This window comes from Octopus bimaculoides, chromosome 8 (assembly GCF_046866305.1).
Source record: "Octopus bimaculoides isolate indiv1 chromosome 8, ASM4686630v1, whole genome shotgun sequence".
Lineage (NCBI taxonomy): Eukaryota > Metazoa > Mollusca > Cephalopoda > Octopoda > Octopodidae > Octopus > Octopus bimaculoides.
In genome coordinates this window covers 29145932-29167496 of record NC_142935.1, presented here as the reverse complement: position 1 = coordinate 29167496, position 21565 = coordinate 29145932, and the positions used below count along the sequence as shown (strand labels likewise).

At 41.2% G+C, this 21565-nt stretch overlaps 1 protein-coding gene across 2 annotated transcripts; it reads left to right on the top strand.

The window, feature by feature from the left end:
• The first annotated feature begins 166 nt into the window (after nt 1-166).
• Nucleotides 167-12453, top strand: LOC106880874 (uncharacterized). 2 transcript variants are annotated; one of them, XM_014931028.3, is made up of 8 exons: nt 167-324; nt 3081-3167; nt 5270-5350; nt 6439-6570; nt 6672-6719; nt 10626-10736; nt 10879-11010; nt 11881-12453. In XM_014931028.3, the coding sequence occupies exons 1-8, from the start codon at nt 245-247 to the stop codon at nt 12122-12124; spliced, it is 915 nt and encodes a 304-aa protein (XP_014786514.1). In that variant the 5' UTR covers nt 167-244; the 3' UTR covers nt 12125-12453. The 2 variants fall into 2 exon arrangements, with proteins under 2 accessions (XP_014786514.1, XP_014786515.1); XM_014931029.3 differs by lacking the exon at nt 167-324 and adding an exon at nt 2335-2617.
• The last annotated feature ends 9112 nt before the right edge of the window (nt 12454-21565 follow it).

Genomic DNA, 21565 nt, shown 5'->3' with positions numbered 1-21565 from the left:
ACCAATCAACAACCAGTATTTACACAGCTCCCCTGATTGCATATAGTTATACACACTTGAAAATTAAAATCTCTAGAAAAATATATTTTGTTCATTTACATCCGTCTTAATTGTGATTTCAATTCTAAATCTAGGCTTTATATAAAAAAATAATTAGATCTTTTATTTCGATTTTGAGTCCGAAGCGCATGCGCCATGTTTGGCGGGAACTTATCAGTTGATTGCCAGGCATACAAACACTAACATGGACTCTTTATCGGATGCCACTTCCATTCATAATGTATCTTTTACTGATAATAGAATGACCACTCCGCGCAGGAACAAGTTCGTATTATCACATCAGTTTTTTTTTATCGTATATTTCTTGTTGCTTGCGAAACTGAAATCTAAACTGCTCTGCTGTAATTTATTTCACTCACTTGACAATCATTCATCAGGCCTTACCGTTTATATTATTCTATTTTAGCGGCATGCTACCAAAGCTTTTCACCACATTTTTCTTCTTCAGATTTATTAATTTCACATTTTTATTTATTTTACACATTAAGACCAATGCTTATTGATTTAGATTTAATTAAAAATAAGATTTCCAGTACGAATTGGAATTCTTCTGAACCTCGATCGCTTCGAATTAAGCTAGCAAACTTGTTTCCCTACAAGTGGATGCAATGATCGGATCCAGGTTCTTTGTACATGATCCTTTATAGTTTCCTTTTCTTGTGTATTAACTGCTAACTCTGAAGTCTACCGATTATCGATATCGCGCCATCTTAATATTCTCCCCTCCTTTTTAAATCTATTTCAACATTGTTTGTTTTTCTTCATCTGGCGCTCTTTGCTGATCGAATGAAATTCTACAACGTAACGTTATTTGTTTCAGGACCGATGGCATATATTTAGGCGGTTATTTATCAAACCACGAAGAATCTTCAATTCGGGGTTTTTATAATTACAAACAAACATTTTATTTTATTTTAGAAAAGAAAATAATGACAAATAAAAAATTTTTTTTTTAAAGCGCAGAGGATTCGTTAAACAATATTAAGAAATCTGTTTCCTCGAGAACAATATCGAAGAAAAGTTTATGAATCAATTGAGACAAAAAAAAAATTGGGTTTTTTTTTCGCGGGATAATGTTATAAGCGATCTTTCAAACATTAATCAAAGGTCACACGTATGAAAGGGATCAACCAATAATTGTGTGGAAGCTCGATTAATATATTATCCCGAATTTTAGTATCTCCTTCCACTTGTGGATTTTAAAAAGTTTTTATTTTTCAGGTTATAGAAGCATTCTCAATGATGTCATTATTTTTTTACTATAGGATGGTCTCGCGGCGTAGCGCAATTAATTCTGAGAAAGAATCGATTCCAGGACTAGAATTTTCTCGACCATGGAATTTGACCTTAGCGTAGAGTACCGCAAGGTACTTTATCTAACGCTCTGCCAAACGGTTCAACTTAATGAATTTACTTGAAGGGCAGACTTTCTGAGGCCTTAAAATATTTCTTCCGGCTCTTCAAATCCCGCCAAACTCAACCCTGCCTTTCATCCCTGCGGCATCGATAAAATAAAATACTTATGCTATGAACAATAAGCTATTTGACAGCGATGGGTTCGCAAAATCTGCGTTCAAATTCAGTCAAGGGTCGTCACTAAATTTGACCCTTCCAAGATCAATATCATGAATACATAAGTTAATCTAGTCATCTGCACACATCGTCTAAATTTGACTAAGTTTCTTATTTTATTGTCATAAAAACGATTCCGGAATAAATTACAAAGCCCAAGCAGTAACTGCGAAATGTACTTAGGATTTTGTTAACTTAGTTTGTGTGTATGTGCTGCTGCGAGAACATATGTTTTATAAGATTTTACTTTTTTTTAAGAAATTTCAATTACTGCTATAAAGAATAACACAGGTTCAGACGTGGACATCCAGTTTAATGGGGTTTTTTTCCCTATACGTACATATGGTTTAAATGAAAGAAACATGCATCCATATATATATAGTGATCATTTTGCGTCCGATTTTCGTGGGTAGCATGTTTGACGGGCCCTCACAGTATGCGCTCGTGTTTTAATATCACTTGATCCTCTCCCAGATAGATGCATCTCGCTCGTTCGTTCCATTGCATATATAGTAAGTGATATATCAACTGGATGTTCACAATTGGAATGCCTGTTGAGACTTTTTTAATGCACCGTGTATATACAAAATACGTAGCAGTTTCGATTTTGCATATTCTGGATGATTTCAACGTGGAAAATTAAAATGGGAAGCAACTCGAATTTGAAATCTTCAGGCGGTTTGGATAGTTTGAAGAATAACTGATTGGAAAATAAAAAGCTTATGTTTATAAACTGTCAGTGTTTGTGGAAAGGAATTTAGAAATTACAATAAGATAAAGTTCTGAAAAATTCCATTGTATCCCTTCTTGCATTTGTAATGAATATATATTCATCACCATCCACCGGTTTGAGAGTCGGTGTTTCGGTCCAGACATAATCGTCAAGGGGAGAGAAATAAACATTATATTGAATCAACATATTTTGTTATCATTTAGCACCAGGCTGACGTTAATTGAAAGTTGTGACCATCCCATCTTTTTACGGGTATTTAGAACTATATTATTGAATGTGTGATCTGAGAGTATAGTAGGCGAAGAGGTAAAATAATGTTTCGAGCATCTATGTTGCTAGTATTGCGCTTGTTCGGGATTTAGCTTCGCGTTTCCGAATTCAGGGTCGATAAATGGGTACCACTTCGATGTCGGAATACTTTTTGATCGGGTGTGACCATTTTATAGAATTGGTCTTGTTGAATAGCAGATATTTTCCGTCACTTGTGCTCTAATTAATTAATGTATGGATATTGCTCATTTTACTTTACATCTCCTGTAGGAATGAAGTATGAAAACATTTTTACTTCAAGAATATAAAAGAATCTGATTAGATATTGTAGTTATCTTGTCACAGAATATTTTGTTATATTCAATTAACCAAGTTAATATCTTACTTGTCTGAATTTTCCCCCACAGCTCTTGTTTCACCTGGTAACTTTTCTTCATTGTTTCAGAGATGATCGAAGACAAATGAGTGAGAATTCCAGTCCATTACGTAGTCCACTCAGAAGAGACGAGGTCTGTGGAGGACATAACTCAAGGTCTGTTTTGCTTTTTGTTTCTTACATTAAATGCCCAGTTTCCAAGCTGGCCTGAATCGGACAGTTTGACAGGATTTGGCATGGTCTCTGCTGCTGTGTGTTTGCTTTGTTTTGTTTTTTTTCCCTATTCCACCAGCATTAATGAGATTGCCAAGCAACTTGCAAGAATATAAAAGGAACAGTAAAAAACAAAAACCTCACAACTAACTGGTGGGAGTATTTGAAGAGGAGGTGGTTTTATATCAGGTGAAGAAAGCCAAAGTATCATAGTTGGACAAGCACACGTGTCTTCGTAGAGGAAATACATGGCTATCCAACATAATATAAAGACAGGTGGTAAGTAGCTGGGAAGAAGATAAAGATGGTAGTGATGGAGTGCCAGAGAAGATTTTCAATGTACAAGAAGGTAACCATAAGAGAGGGTATCATCATCATCTTTGAACATCTGCTTTCTATGCTGGGTTGTGTAATAATATCAAATCCTGCTAAGTTGAAATTATTCTTCATATCTTCAGGTAAAGGAACCACATTGGCTGCCCCTATCTTATCACTCAGCCTTCTAGGAATATTGGCTTCCCTCAATACAATACTGCACAAAAGTGAAGCATAGACTATTACCAGTTTTTAGTACCCTATTGAAGCTTTTTCGTATGCTCTATTGATATTGTTGGGTAGGGAATGAAAGTAAAAATATTTTTGCTGAAGTAATTGACTTTCACTACCTGCCTTTTGATGCATAGAAAGGTACCTAGAGAAAGCAGAAGGAAGTAGTTAAATGTTTCAAGGTTGGAAGTGGTTATAGGCTGAGGAAGTCAAATATATTTGATACTAGACCAACTCAGAAAGAAATTTATAGAGTTGAGTGAGTTAGTTAGTTTGCTATGGGGAGCGAAAGAATATTGGGAGGTATTCTCACATTAGTAACAAAACTATGTATATTCTGCATATTCAGCAACATATAATATACAGTGAAGCAGCTAAGCTAGAAAAATGCTGTTGCTTATTTATAGGTAAAAAATAAATGCTACCTGTTGGCCTTGCTCAGCTGTAGTGTAATACGTCTATGGTTACTAGGTCTGTACACATTAACAGTTATATATTTCTGAATTTTAGTGATCCTGCCTATGATCTCACAAAGGTTCTTCTACCTGTCATTGTGTGAGTGTCACCACTGCTTCCCATGGGTTGACACCCAGAGTAAGTAGCTGTCATGGGTTCTGCTTTGCCAAAGTGTAAGTGTTTGGTTCAGGGCAGCTTGTTTCCATATTCACTGCCTGTATGAAGGAATCATTCCACTATCCTCTACCAGGGGTTTTCCAGGTTAGAGTTCTTTCTCCTAATCCTATCATCATTCATTTAATGCCTGTTTTTGATACCGGCATAGGTTGGGGGGTTTGAAAGGATCTGATGAGTTGCAGAGCTGCATCAAGCTCCAATAACAGCTTTGCTATGGTTCCTACAGCTGGTTGCTCAATACCCATCTCCATGCAAATGGTACAATGAACCTTGCAGAAAATGTCTTCAGCAAAGTGGGGAAATCCATGAAAGATGGGTGAATGTTATGTCTTGCATTATTTATGCTATATGTATGCAAGGGGCAGGGTCACCATATCTAATTGGGTGTTTATCTGATTTAGCAATTCTATGCAAACTTGTAAATATTAATAATGTTTGCCCATGAAGGGTATTGGTGCAGGTGCAACTCCTGACCTTGCCAGCATGGAAAACTGATGTTGAATGATGGTTACAATTCTAGTTTTAGCATTAGCTACTTTTTAAGAGCCAGCTTGTATTATGTCGTAGAAATATTAACATGGTGTGTTGGATCTACTCAGAAAAAACATGGTTACTTCATGGCCTTAGTAGCAAGGGGGAGAGAAATTTGAGGCCTTGTCCAAATTTTTGCAACTTTGCACTCTGTTAAATGAAACCAAAGGCTGCATATTATATTTCCCACTTGGTGTACTCAGCCATTATGTTTGATGATTGAGTTACATATTTTTATTTCATCTTTTCCTCTTGCTCATTTTTATTTGTTCCTTCATATATTGAGATTTTTGCATTGGTCTTTGTATTAATTTTAAACCTTTTGTATTTTACAGAGATAATAATCAAAAGTTTCATCAACGACGTTATCGCTATAAGCCCCATGAATTTCCTCCTCTTCCAACTACTCCAGAATGGTGAGAAATTTTATTTTATTTTCTCTGTATTTTAAATGCATTTGTGTCTGAGCAACTAAAGTGGGTTCAACTGGGCTACTAAATGAAATCCCAAGCAGTAACATAAGGTTTGGTGCATTATTTCCTCAGTTTCAGTCAAATAACTTAAATAGAGAATCTAGCTGTGTAATATTTGTACCAAATGTCCAGCGATAGTATCCTGTCTCTTGCAGGACCATTGAACAATAAGTAGTATAGAAAAATATTATACATATGCATTCTGTGGATTGCTGAATGAAGAATCTTGTAATGTCAGTGCAGGTTCCATTTCTGAAATAGCATTTGGAAGGGTATCCAGCTGTAAAAACCTTACCAAAACTGACCTTCCCTGCTGAGTGGTTGGTGTTAAGAAGGGCATCCAGCTGTAAAAATCCTGCCAAAACAGTTGCAGAAGTCTGGTGCATGCTTATGTTGTAAGCATATTCTTTTTCTGGGGGTGCCTTGTCCAGAATGTAGGACATAAAGTGATCGTGCCCTCCCACAATTGTCTGTTCTTTGTTTTCTGTAATAGTTCCACTCCCTGCTGTTTAATTCCTTTTTCTTCAAACCAGTTCCTCAAGCTTCACATCCACATCATCCTTCTCTTTCCTCTATTCTTTTCCCTTCAGTCTTCCTGGCCGTCGCTAAATATTTCCAGGCCCTCACATAACCATGTCTCTTCTCTCAAGAAGCAGTTTCCGATATATCTTTCTATTGTCTTTTACTTCTTCCAGTCATGACTGTGGTCGTGCTGGGCCACTCACTGCCTTAGAATAAATAATAGAATAAATTGACCCTTGTACTTATTCTATTATTTCTCTTTTGCCAAACTGTTAAGTCCCAGGGGACATAAGCACCAACATTGGTTGTCAGGCAGTTGTGGGTGACAGACACACACATGCATGATGGGCTTCCACACAGTTTCCATCTGCCAAGTTTATTCACAAGACATTAGCTGTGTAGTGAAGCTGACCCTGAAGCCACATGGTTGCAAAATGAGCTTCAAAGCTTTGTGGCTGCTTCAAAATCCACACATAGTGTACATTGCTGTTACTTTCATTTCCTTGCAGGACTCCTCCAGCTCAGGCGACTACAGGTGTTGAGTGGTCCAAGAGAGCCACTCCTAAATCTGAGGTTGACTTGACATGCGAACTACAAGATTACGAATGTCGGGCCAAGCAAGAACATAAAAACTTAAAAAGGTAATAAATTACTGCCTTTGTTGTTTCGTTTATATTGCCCTGTAGAGTGGTTTGTTCTAAGAATACTGATGTTTACTCATTTACTTTTGCTTATTCACCAGGTATTGCCGTAAACTTGAATTGAATCAGAGAGGAAGAAAGAATACAGAGTAAGTGGTTTCTTTTTTTAATCATTAAGTTGTTGAGATTTTAAATCTGTGGAGATATGAGAGGATTATAAGGGAGCTATATGCATGGGTCAGATAGGATTTAGCAAAGCGGATTTACTACAGCTGGATGTTTTTCTTGTCACTAACTCTCGCCTGCTTCCAGATATGGTAATATTTTCCCACAGCTAGGCATCTTTTGTTCATAGGGGACTACAAATGAATAACTTCACTTGTGTGACAGTGTCACTCATTTACATCATGTGATATTATAGCATAGGTACACATATAAAGAGAGAGGTTTATATGGTGGGTGCCTTTTACTTTCTGACTATTGAATCCTCTCAAGGATTTTGTAGGCCGTGGACACTCGTGATGCTGCACAGTGAGACTGATCCCAGGATCGTGTGGTTGGGAAGCAAGGTTTCCAAGGAGTTTTTTAACAAGCAAAAAGTGGGAGTTGCATTATATTTGAGATACAGTTACGGGTAGTGCCCCAGCATGGCTGCAATCTAATGACTGCAACATGTAAAAGAATGAGTGTATACATCTGAACATAAATTAGTATGTAGAATAGAAGGATGCAAAAGAAAACCTACATTTTACATTTCCATGTTGTATGTTGCAACATAATGTATGAGAAGGCAATTGCCATCATTATCATTTAATGTCCATGTTCCATGCTGGCATGGGTTGGATGGTTTGAGAAAGTCCAATAGGTCCAAGAATAGCATTGTGCTGTCTGCTTTGGCATGATTTTTTAATGTTGGATGGCCTTTTTAACACCAACTGCTTTACAGTGGGTACTGGGTGTTTTTTTTGTTCCTCTAGCACTGGTGAGTGCAGTTGCCTTGCACCTCATGAAACTACAAACCTTGAGAGGTGGGGTGCTTTATGCTAGGATATAAGAGGGTGGAAGCTAAGCAGGTTCTTAATGGCTGCTCTCATTTAGAAGAGTGGGGGTAGGAATAATCAGTAGGAGCTGCAAAGAGAAGATATTTATATTGGATGTTTTCAAACCACTCGTCGGGAATTGGGGGTCGTGAATATGATGTGGGTGGGGGTCCATTTTAATTGTTTAAACTGACTGTACCTGGCCAAAATAATCTACCTGTTTTATCTTCAAACTGGCCATATCCAACCTCACAATAACCCTAAAGTATCATTGTAGAAATAAACAAACAATCGCATTGAAATCTCAAAGTTACAAGGTGATACATAGCAAGTTCAAATCGTAAATGAATAAACATTACTATTGACACAAATCTGAATGCCAAAGAGATAACGTACCTGATATGCTTAGCCCCAAGTCAGCTCTGTGGGAGCAGAGTTAACCCTTTAGCATTCGGGTAATGTTGGAAAATGTAATGCTTATCATTGTTTTGAATTAATCATGTTTTACCTTCTGGTTTTGAGATTGCAGTGATGTGAGAGGCTGGATCTGGTCAGTTTGAACATTACACAGGTAGATTATAATTAAAGATTTATATATAGATAAATTGTTCTAACATCCACTTTCTCATGCTCGCATGGGTCAGAGGGCATTTGTGGAAGCAGGTAAGGTAATATTTCCCAGTAGCCAGGCATGTTTTCACTGAAGATTGAAAATAAAAGGTTCTGCTCGTACGACAGTGACAGCTTGGAAAACAGGCGTTAGACAGTAATGATGATGATGATATTAGCCACGAAGAAGTGTTAATCCTTTAGCATTTAAGCCAGCCATATCTGGGCTACGCATGCTACCTGTTTTATTTTCTAACCATCTAGATCCAGCCTACCACACTACCCTTCAGTGCCATTCCGGAAATATACTATCATCATCGTTTAACGTCCGCTTTCCATGCTAGCATGGGCTGGACGGTTTGACTGTTCATAGGAAATATTAACTTGCTTGGAAACAGGTGAGGGCTGGGGACAGTGAATGTAACTGGCTGTTAAAAATATACCTCGACAAATTCCGTCTGACCCATGCCGGCATGAAAAGGAGGATGTATGATAATGATGGTGAAATGCTGGCACAGCTTTGGAAAGCGTCTTTTTGGTCTTGATACTAGAGATATAGGGGACTAACAAAAGATTTTTCTGTACCTCATGTTTTCCATACTGGTATCATTGGATGGTTTAACAAGATCTGGTGAGCTTCAGGGCTGTGTCAGACTTCAATGTCTGCTTTGGCATGGTTTCTACAACTGGACGCTTTTCCTAATTAATGCCAACCACTCTGCCGAGTGTACTGTGTGCTCTTTTCTTGACACTGGCCCTAGTAAGGTTGCCAAATAACTTGCTGATGAAAGAAGAGGTAGAAGGTGAATGCCCCCCTCGGCTTTGTATGTGGTGGGTGGGTATTTGAGAGGGCAGGATTATACCAGATTTCAAGAGGTGTCTTACTATAGAGGAGATGCATAGCTATCAGGAATGTGATATAAGGGTGGATGGGAGTAGCTGGAAAGAAACTAGAGATGGTGGTGAGATCTGGAATAAATTCATTCTCACTTCCAGTGTTTTTGCTAAACTTGGTATCCTCATCATTTTTAACTTCCATTTTCCATGTTGGCATTGATTGGATGGTTTGAAAGGACCTGGCCGGGTCAAGTCCTATAGTCTCTTATCTTAGTTTCTGAAGCTGGATGCCCTTCCTAACGCCAACCACTCCGAGAGTGTAGTGGGTGCTTTTACGTGCCACCGGCACGAGGGCCAGTCACACGGTACTGGCAACGGCCACGCTCAAAATGGTGTCTTTTATGTGCCACCTGCACTGGCAACGACCTTGCTCGAATTTTATAGACATTTGCTATGTCTATTGGAAATAGATTAGTGTAGCTACAGTCAGTGAATGTGATGCGAGTATTAATTTAGTTCAGGTGTAGAACATTATAAAGATGATGTGTGGGCTGGAGGAATGTCTCCTCTCCACCCCACCCTCCTAATTTAGACGGCACCAATTTCAAATCATGAAATGTGAGGAAAGGTTCCGCATGCATGTGTTTATCTTGTGAGGTCATGTTATCACGAATGGCATATAAGATTCATGGCCCTAGAAACCATATCAGATGCTAACCGACCATCCAACCCATACCGGTATGGGACATGGATGTTATTTGACAATGATGATTTATAATTATAGGCAGTGTTTAGTGGATGGGTTGGTAATTAAGGACTTTGAGTTGCAAGCTGTTAAAACAATTAAATTTTTCAGATGTTGATGATTAGTAGCAATGCTAATGATAGAACTCTTAGGAATTCTGGTTGGGTTTTGATATTATTTGGAGCTCTTATAGTCTGTCTTATTTTTATCAGTATTATTATTAGTAGTAGTAGTAGTACAGCATTGTGCTAAGCAGAATTGTTATGTCACTGGACAAAATGCTCAGCAGCATTTTTTTCTGCTTTATGTTCTGTGCTCAAACTCCACCAAACTTTGCTTTTCGTTATTTCGGGGTCAATAAAATAGGTACCAGTTATGCATTTGAGTCAATGTAATCAACCAGCTTTCTCCTCCAAAATTTTGGGTCTTGTGCTTATAGTAGAAAGAATTATTATTATTACCTTCACCTTAGAGAAGGTGGAGGTATTGTTTTCAGTTGTGTTTGTTTATCTGTGGACAAGATATCTCGGGAACCGCTGGATGGATTTGGATGAAAATTTCAGGGATGATTGGCACAAATTGATTAGATTTGGGGATTGATCTGGTACCGGACAAGGATTCTGGAATATTTTCCCTGTTTTTTTACTTAATTTTTGAGAGCAGTCAGGTTCATTTTTAGTATTCTTGTTTGTGAGAGCAGTCAAGTTTATTTCGGATATTCGCATTTTAAAAATCGTTGAGAGGGCATTGGTGTTGCCTTGGCAGAGGTTTGTGCTCTTGTTGTTGTTGGTGGTGGTGGTAAGAATTATCATTTTTATTTTTAGCAAACCGACTGAAATTGAAAGTGATCCAAACATTCTGATGAGGAGACAGAAGGACATTGATTATGGCATGAACACAATTGGTTACGACAATTACATTAAAGTGATTCCAAGGTAATATTTTCATTTCGCTTAAGCATAATTCTTTGTTCTCAAATTTTACAGATTTATTTTCTTAGGATTATTCACAAATGCTGTGTAAAACATGTAATATTTCATCAAGGGTGGGTGCTCATCTTCTCTTTATTCTTTGCAGGCATAAACGGAAAAAGACTCATCCCAAAACTCCTAATAAGTACCAGAAATGTAGTCGCAGGTCATGGGATGGACAGATGAGGAATTGGCGTATTGCACTCCATCAATTTGATAACATTACTAGTTCAACACGGTAGGTACTCTAAATTTGGTACATAACTAAATTCTTAACTATTTTGTGACCAAACCATGCAGTGTTGTTTGTTTTCACCTAAAAGCAAAATCTTACAGGTACCTCCTCCCCCTTTCATTTTGACTTAATAGTTTACTGCTGAAGCAAGTTGTATGATATCTTTCAACCCTTGAGCATTTAATCTGATCAGATCTGGCCTCTCAAACCCACTCCACAATGTCATTCTAAAAATAAACAGCAGCAGATCAATGTCTTGTGGGTGGATTTGCTAGTTAGAGACCGAAAGTAGCTCGTGTGTGTATTTGTGTCTTTGTCTATATTTGTCCCCCACTACCATTGCTTAGCAACCAGTGTTGGTGTGTTTACATCCCTTTAACTTAGTGCTTCAGCAAAAGAGACTGATAGAATGAGTCCTGGAGTTAATGTCTTTGACTGACGGTAATCTGAATGCTGAAGGGTTCACTGATGAGGATATTGAATGGAAATGCCAATTGCAGTGTGGAAAGTGTTTACAAGCCATTTACAAACACAAGAACCGTTAGATTCACTTCAACATTTAAATTTAATTTGCCAAATATTTTCATTGCTTTGAGACTGCTGACAAAATTCTGTGCTGCAGCATGGAATTTTGTCGGTGATGAGGTCGCAGTCTCAAAGTGACAAATATTTTGGCAAATTAAATTTAAATGTTGAAGTGAATCTAACGCTTCTTGTGTTTGTAAATGGCTTGTAAACACTTTCCGTGCTGCAATTGTTTTTGTTTCTGCACATGATCTCGTATCAGGTCACTTGCTATGCAAGTACATCTCTGTAACTGAAAATAAATTTTATCTTTAGAATTTTGTTAAATGTTCTTTTGTTCCTTTTCAGAAGCGACTCAGTTACATCTGATAATTCATCTGAAATTTCCAACAGTGCTGTCAGTGAAGAAGTTATTGAAGAAGAGGATATCAGTTTTGATATTGATATTGACCTTGCCCTTGAGTCACCTCCATTGTCTCCATCCAAGGATAGCCTGGCTTCACCATTGGAAGAGACAGTAATGCTTACAGATCCATCTTCAGAGAATCATGTTCCTCGTGCGGTTCTAAGTGCCACTGATAACATCGAATAGTATATTGTTTTGAGCAGCATAAAAGAGTTTTCCATCATATAAAACGATTTAGTTAAACTTCCTTCCTCATATAATATAATATATTTAATATTATATATAAAGCACAGACGACATTTTAACTTAACTTGATTCTCACTTATTCATTCATGTGTGTGTGTTTGTAAATTTGTGTGAGTTGATGGCTTTTAAAAGAAAAAGGCCTATCCATAGCTATTCTATCCGGAAAGCTGATGTGTCCCCTAAAATTTTAATCTTCATTATTTTCCATTCTATTTTATATTTAATGTATCATTGATTTTAATTGTAAATAAATTGAATTTGATTAAAAAGTTTTCTCTCCTTACAGTCTACAGAAATTTTAGTGAGTGAGGTGATTGGTTTGTTATTTCGTTCATTGGTCTTGGTTATTCAACCAAAACTGTTGACTCTATTGACATTGCAATCACAAAAGGTAATATCGAGTTGGGTGTAGTTTGAATTTAGTGTGTGACTAAATAATGACATTTCATCTAACAATCTATCTTTTGTGCCTGGCCTTCTGTTGGTGAGTGATGAATTATGTTCAATGAGTTGTTCTATTGGTTTCTTGATAGAATCCTATTCTCGGACATATCTTCATGACCTCTTTTCCTAATCATACTTTGACCTTTTAGCATTTAAACTGGCCCAAATATTCTGTTTTGTAAATTAGAAAATTACTGTTTTTAATCTCACAATGTGAGATATTCAGTGACAGTACTTTGTAGTAAAGAGTGTTTGCCAACATAACATGGCAGTCCTGGTTTAGGATTAATGTTGCTGTAATTTAGCCCCAGGAGACATCGTCTCCAGCTGGCTATACGACACAATCTGTGTCCTTATATTTTCAAACAAGGGAATCTAGCACCCCAACTCAGCTCAAAACAATATCTGTGTATCACAATTTCTGGGTTATTTCGTGATAGACGGATATTGTTTTGAGTTGAGTGGAGTTGCTAGATTCCCTTGTTCGAAAATATAAAGGACACAGATCGTGTCATAGCCAGCTGGAGACGATGTCTCCTGGGGCTAAATTACAGCATCATTAGTCCTGGTGTTCAAAGATCTGGCCTCTTACATATGTCCTGAAAATATAGAGTTAATGTCTTATACTGAGTTAATGTCTTATCACAATATTCCTTCCAGTGATACTCCATTCTTTCAGCTGGACTTCTTGCAGTTTCACCAGTAACTGCTGTTGTGATCAAGTTCTTCTATTCGCCTCTTCCTTACATTTTAATAAACTAAAAAATTTCTCAAGGAAATATAAAAATTTGATTATACATATTTTGTGGACAATATATATTGGTTTCAAACTGTGGCACAAGGCCAGCAATTGCGGGGGGGGGGGGTGGAATAAGCCAGTTACATTGACTGGTTTTCGTTTTCATATGAGCAAACGTAACATAAAATGAAGTGGTTTGCTCAAGAGCACTATTCACTGTCCAATCCAGGAATGAAGCCTATGATCTTAGTCATGAGCATGACACCTTATTTGGTCACCTTATGGAAAAGACAATAAAATTAAAAATGAGTTTTTGTTCTTCAGATGTCGATACACTTCTAAACATTAGTCAAAATATAAGACTTGCTTACTGCTTATGATAACATTGATCTAAGACATTCATTTTCCTCTGCCTCCAGCACATCATTTCTCATGGGAGTAGATGTGGATGATAAGGCTGTTACCAGTTACCACAGGCAGACACTGTGGGCACTGAGAGTGACCCCAAGCAACATCTACGGGGGTTGGTGACGTCTCCATCTCACCACTACCACTTGCTGAAAAAAAAAAATAGAAATGTCATTTACAAACATAGTTTATGTATAGACTTGGCTTTTTCTTATTCTCAATATAAACACACACACACACCTGCTTTTATTCAGTGAATAAAATCACATCTAACTGTTCCAGTCAGCCATTACATGATTCTCATCTTCTGTGGACATTTATCTCAATGGTTCTCAACCATTTTTTTGCCTATGGACTCCTTTGGTTACCATTTTACTAGGGTAGAACACCCCCTGCCTCCCATAACCATTTGTTGTTTAAAAAACTAGTTTCATATATTCACTCGTGTACGTTTGCAATAAACATTCACTGAGAGAACATGTTTCAGTGACCAGAAGCATCCTAAACTGCTGGCATGGGTTGGACGGTTTGACGGAAGGCTGCACCAGACTCCAATCTGATCTGGCAGAGTTCCTACAGCTGGATGCCCTTCTTAAATGCATAGACATAGATATATCTGTATATATGATGGAGTCTCCCATTGATGATGACGTATTAGTGTTCAGCTGTTGCCAAACAACCTGCACAGCTAATTTGTTTGTCACAAAAAAAAATAGATGTAAATACCAAGCTTTGAAAAAACTAAGTATTGGTGTCATTTCATTTGACTAAGACCCTTCAAGGCAAGGCCCCAGCATTGCCACAGTCCAAAGACTGAAACAGGTAAAAGATAAAGCTCAAACAGTTAAATAATGTTTAATAATATCAAAACATAAATGTTATGTATTTCAAGAGATTCCTAATAGAAGGTTGGCCCTTTAATTACATATAATATGGCACATTAAATTCTACCTGTCATCTTCTACAAGTCTTACAGTTATTAATATTGCAAGAACCACATCAAGAAGATTTGCTTTCCTTTTAAAGAAATACTTCAGTTCTGAGCAGCAGTTGACACGTCACAATCTCTAGTGTATTCTTATCGTTAGAATGATATACTTCTCTTTATAAGTAGAATCCTTGAACATATTCACAACTAAGTCACTGACAGAATTGCCAGATTTCCTTTATTGTAAAACCCCTTCGATTAACTCCTGCCCAGCGCAAGTTTGGAGCTATATAACTAACACACGCGACCGATTCCTTCACTTGCTCCTAAAATCTTTGCCGAATTAATACGACCATAACAGAATGACCAGGTAAGTCTTCCTCTGTCTTTTAGCCAGGCTTCCCACTTACTACTTATTTTGCCTTTGATCTGCTTATTTCCATGTTTTCAGTTGTATTTCCTCGCACAGTCACTTTAAAGCTAAAACTTGTCTTAGAAGTAGCTGGCCACCATTCTATATATTTACTGTGTACAAACTATAGAAATCCCTAAAACTCCTCGTGCTTTGAATAACCCTCTCTCTCTCTTTTAATCTTTCTCATTCAATTTCACTCCCTCTCTGTTTTAATCTGTGTGTCTCCCGATATTTATTTCACTATGTATATCTCTCTCTCTATATATATATATATATATCTTCGATTAACTCCTGCCCAGCGCAAGTTTGGTGCACCCGCCCTCCCATCCCCTCCACCAGTACCGGAAGTTCCTATCTTGTACTCCAGTACCGGAAGTTCCTATCTTGTACTCCAGTACCGGAAGTTCCTATCTTCTACACCAGTATCGGAGGTTCTTATCTTCCTCACCAGTACCATGACTGTCCCCCATGAACACTTCTAAAGATTTCCCACCCCCACTTTGGTTTTATCCCCCTATGTAAGGTAGAGATCATATGGTGCATAATACGATAGTATAGTGGATGCTGGCTGAAGGGAATGCTACTGATTGTTATGTTCTCTGCAAAATGCGAGCTTTCTTTTCAGGTACATGACGCCGTTCTCCGTCCCAAGGTTTTACGAGTCCATACCCCCCCACACACACACCCTCAGGGTTGGCACTCTTAACGTCGGCACACTGAAAGGTAGATCTGGTGAGATTGTTGAGATGCTTGAACGGAGACATGTCGATATCTGCTGCCTCCAAGAAGTAAGGTGGAGAGGTTCCGCTAGGCTCCTCACAGGTACAAGATTTTCTGGGCAGGAAACACAGACGGGGTCGGGGGCGTGGGTATACTTCTTGCAGAGAAATGGGTGGATAAGGTAATCGAGGTGGTTAGAGTATGCGATAGAATACTTAAGATTAGATTAGTCCTACACCATGGTTTAGCAACCATTATCTCAGCCCGGGCTACCCGACGGACAGAAAGACCAATTTTATGACACCCTTCTGCAGACTACCTCATCGACGAATGACAGGGACCTTCTCTTTGTGGCTGGTGACTTCAATGGACATGTTGGACAACATTCAGGGGGCTTCTATGGCGTACATGGAGGCTATGGTTTTGGTTCCCGCAATGAGGAGGGAACCAGGCTGCTGGAGATCTGTGATGCAAATGACCTTATGATCTGCAATACTAACTTCAGGAAACCTACCAGTCACCTAGTCACCTACCGTTCTGGCAGGCACACAAGCCAAATTAACTACATCCTCGCCAGGAAAAGGGAAAGACGGCTGCTCAGAAATGCCAAAACATTCCCAGGCGAAGAATGTACCCCACAACATAGACTAGTAGTTAGTGACTTTAGGATCAGAGCTAAGTGGACGACCAGCTTGGAGGAGAAGGGTATGGAAGCTCAAAGATCCTGCAAATGGACAGAGATTTAAAGACCTATTACTCGAAGCCTTTGACGAAATAGAGGGGGATGTAGCTTCACACAATGTAAAGGACAACTGGACGTTTCTACGGGACAACCTGCTGAGGGCCACCGACGAGATCTGTGGTTGGTGCAAGGTCCCTTCTCGACCCAAAATAACGTGATGGTGGAACAAGGAGGTAGACAGGGCTATTAGACAAAAGAAACAGGCTTCGAAGAACGGTGGTAGCAGGGAATTGTACCTATCTGCCAGAAGGGAAGCTAGGCAGATAAAAGATTTGCCAATGTTCTGCGCCGTGAGGACCAAAGACTTGAGGTATTTCATGTCGCAAGACATTGTAGGAGAGAGAATAGTGATGTAGTAGGAGAGAAATGTGTTCGCATGGATGATGGTACGCTTGCTCTAAATGAGGCTGCAAAGAAAGAGGTCTGGAGAAGCCACTACGATAGATTGCTTAATAAAGAGAATGAATGGGAGAAAGAGAGTCTGCCGTATGTTGACCCAACAGAGGGACCAGCTATCCGAGTTGACAGTACCATGGTAGATAAAGCAATTAAGAGTATGAAGACAGGGAAAGCCCCCGGCCCATCAGGAATCACTGCAGAGATGCTCAAAATATCTGGCAGTGTCGGCTATAGCTTAGTCACCCGTATTACGAACCAGGTGATACACGAAAGAGTCATACCTAATGACTGGTGTAGCAGCACCATAATCAACTGCTACAAAGGTAAAGGTGACGCTTTAGATACAAATAATTATAGAGGTATCAAGCTTTTAGATCAGATAATGAAAGTCACGGAGAGGGTCATAGCTCAACTGCTTAGGGAGCGAGTCAGCTTAGATGAGATGCAGTTTGGGTTTGTGCCTGGGAAAAGCACTACTGATGCTATATTTCTGGTAAGACAGCTTCAGGAGAAATACCTAGCCAAGGATAAACCTCTGTTCCTGGCTTTCGTTGATATGGAGAAAGCCTTTGACAGGGTCCCCCGATCTTTCATCTGGTGGTCAATGAGGAAACTAGGGATAGAAGAATGGTTAGTGAGAGCTGTGCGAGCCATGTACAGAAACTCTGTCAGTAAGGTGAGGATTGGCAGAGAGTACAGTGAAGAATTCCGGGTGGAGGTAGGGGTCCACCAAGGATCTGTCCTCAGCCCCCTCCTATTTATCATAGTTCTCCAGGCTATAACAGAGGAATTCAAGACAGGATGCCCCTGGGAACTCCTCTATGCTGATGACCTTGCACTAATTGCTGAGTCACTATCACAATTAGAGGAGAAGTTTCAGGTATGGAAGCAAGGACTAGAATCGAAGGGCCTTAGAGTCAACCTAGCTAAAACCAAAGTCCTCATAAGTAGGAAGGCAGATAAAACACAAACCCCTTCAGGTAGATGGCCCTACTCGATCTGTAGAAAAGGAGTGGGAAGTAACTCTATAAGATGCACCCAGTGCAAGCTATGGACACATAAGAGGTGCAGCAATATCAAAGGAAGGTTAACTAGGAAGTTAGTTTTTGTTTGCAGCAGATGTTCTGGAGCTATAAATACTGGAAATGTGCAGAAAACAACTTCTGCCACACTCCAGGGAGAAAAACTAGAAGTGGTTGATAGCTTCCGCTATCTTGGTGACCAAATTAGCAGTGGAGGTGGGTGCGCTGAAAGCGTAGCTGCTAGAATTAGAATAGCCTGGGCAAAGTTCAGAGAGCTCTTACCTCTGCTGGCGACAAAGGGTCTCTCTCTCAGAGTAAAAGGCAGATTGTATGACGCATGTGTACGAACAGCCATGCTTCATGGCAGTGAAACATGGGCCGTGACTGCTGAGGACATGCGTAGGCTCGCAAGGAATGAAGCCAGTATGCTCCGATGGATGTGTAATGTCAGTGTGCATACTAGACAGAGTGTCAGTACCTTGAGAGAAAAGTTGAACTTACGAGGCATCAGTTGTAGTGTGCAAGAGAGACGACTGCGCTGGTATGGTCATGTAGCGAGAATGGATGAGGATAGCTGTGTGAAAAAGTGCCACACCATAACAGTTGAGGGAACCTGTGGAAGAGGTAGGCCCAGGAAGACCTGGGATGAGGTGGTAAGGCACGATCTTCAAACATTGGGCCTCACCGAGGCGATGACTTCTGACCGAGACCTTTGGAAATATGCTGTGCGCGAGAAGACCAGGCAAGCCAAGTGAGACCTAAATCTAAGGCTCAGCCAGTCCACTTATGCGTACCTTCCTTCCTTCATTGGACACTAAATCCCACTTGCGAAGACCTGTTGAGGCAAGTGAAATAGAAATAGATTGTTGCCGTGCCCCTGAACTGGCTTTGTGCGGGGCCGTCATGGGAGTCTCGAGCGAGATCGTTGCCAGTGTCCCCTGGACTGGCTCATGTGCGGGCGACACATGATATCTTTCGTGCAAGATCGTTGCCAGTGCCCCTGGACTGGCTCATGTGCGGGCGACACATGATATCTTTCAAGTGGGATCGTTGCCAGTGCCCCTGGACTGGCTCATGTGCGGGCAACACACGAAGTCTTTCGAGCGAGATCGTTGCCAGTGCCCCTGGGCCGGCTCTTGTGCGGGTGACACATGAGGTTTTTCGAGCGAGATCGTTGCCGGTGCCCCCGGACTGGCTCATGTGCGGGCAACACATGAAATCTTTCGAGCGGGATCGTTGCCAGAGCCCCTCGACTGGCTCATGTGCGGGCGACACAGGATATCTTTCGAGCGAGATCGTTGCCAGTGCCCCTGGACTGGCTCTTGTGCGTGTAACACATGAAATCTTTCCGAGCGGGATCGTTGCCGGTGCCCCTGGGCTGGCTCTTGTGCGGGCGACACATGATATCTTTCGTGCGAGATCGTTGCCAGTGCCCCTGGACTGGCTCATGTGCGGACGACACATGATATCTTTCAAGCGGGATCGTTGCCAGTGCCCCTGGACTGGCTCATGTGTGGGCGACACATGAAATCTTTCGAGCGAGATCGTTGCCGGTGCCCCTGGGCCGGCTCTTGTGCAGGTGACACATGAGGTTTTTCGAGCGAGATCGTTGCCGGTGCCCCCGGACTGGCTCATGTGCGGGCAACACATGAAATCTTTCGAGCGGGATCGTTGCCAGAGCCCCTGGACTGGCTCATGTGCGGGCGACACATGAAATCTTTCGAGCGGGATCGTTGCCAGTGCCCCTGGATTGGCTCATGTGAGGGCGACACATGAAATCTTTCCGAGCGGGATCGTTGCCGGTGCCCCTGGGCTGGCTCTTGTGCGGGCGACACGAGGTTTTACGAGCGAGATCGTTGCCAGTGCCCCTGGACTGGCTCGTGCGGGCGACACATGAAATCTTTCCGAGCGGGATCGTTGCCGGTGCCCCTGGGCTGGCTCTTGTGCGGGCGACACGAGGTTTTACGAGCGAGATCGTTGCCAGTGCCCCTGGACTGGCTCGTGCGGGCGACACATGAAATCTTTCGAGTGGGATCGTTGCCGGTACCCCTGGACTGGCTCATGTGCGGGAGACACATGAAATCTTTCGAGCGGGATCGTTGCCAGTGCACCTGGACTGGCTCATGTGCGGGCGACACATGATATCTTTCGAGCGAGATCGTTGCCAGTGCCCCTGGACTGGCTCTTTTGCGGGTGACACATGAAATCTTTCGAGCGGGATCGTTTGCCAGTGCACCTGGACTGGCTCATGTGCGGGCGACACATGATATCTTTCGAGCGAGATCGTTGCCAGTGCCCCTGGACTGGCTCTTTTGCGGGTGACACATGAAATCTTTCGAGCGGGATCGTTTGCCAGTGCCCCCGGACTGGCTCATGTGCGGGCGACACATGATATCTTTCAAGCGGGATCGTTGCCAGTGCCCCTGGACTGGTTCATGTGCGGGCAACACACGAAGTCTTTCGAGCGAGATCGTTGCCGGTGCCCCTGGGCCGGCTCTTGTGCGGGTGACACATGAGGTTTTTCGATCGAGATCGTTGCCCGTGCCCCCGGACTGGCTCATGTGCGGGCAACACATGAAATCTTTTGTGCGGGATCGTTGCCAGAGCCCCTGGACTGGCTCATGTGCGGGTGACACATGAAATCTTTCCGAGCAGGATCGTTGCCGGTGCCCCTGGGCTGGCTCTTGTGCGGGCGACACGAGGTTTTACGAGCGAGATCGTTGCCAGTGCCCCTGGACTGGCTCTTGTGCTGGTGACACATGAAATTTCTTCGAGCGAGATCGTTGCCCCTGAACTGGCTCTTGTGTGGGGTTGTTGTAGGATTTTCGAGCGAGATCGTTGCTGGTGCCCCTGGACTGGCTCTTGTGCGGGTGACACATGAGGTTTCTCGAGCGAGATGAGCGTGGCCGTTGCCAGTACCGCCTGACTGGCCTTCGTGCGGGTGACACGTAAAAGCACCCACTACACTCTCTGAGTGGTTGGCGTTAGGAAGGGCATCCAGCTGTGGAAACACTGCCAAATCAGATTGGAGCCTGGTGTAGCCATCTGGTTTCACCAGTCCTCAGTCAAATCGTCCAACCCATGCTAGCATGGAAAGCGGACGTTAAACGACGACGACGACGACATTCAAAGAAACAAAATTTTAAAAGCAGAACAATAGAATATTCCTTTCTACTATATGCACAAGGCCTGCAATTTGGTGGGAGGAGGCTAGTCGATTACATCAATGCCAGTGTATTTAATTTATCGACCCTGAAAAAGTTGAAAAGCGAAGTTGACCCTGGTGGGATTTGAGCTTAGAATGTAAATGCGGCTAAGCATTTTGTCCAGTGAGCTAATGATTCTACCAGCTCATTGCCTTAACTTTGCTGCTATAAGCACAAGGCCTGCAATTTCGGTGGCGGAAACAAGTCGATTACATTGACCCCAGTGCATGACTGGTTCTCTTAATTTATCAACTCTGAAAAGATGAAAAGCAAAATCAATCTCAGCAGAATTTGAGCTGAGAACATAAATGTGGCTCAAGATTATATCCAGCATTCTGTCTGCTCGTTGCCTTAATAA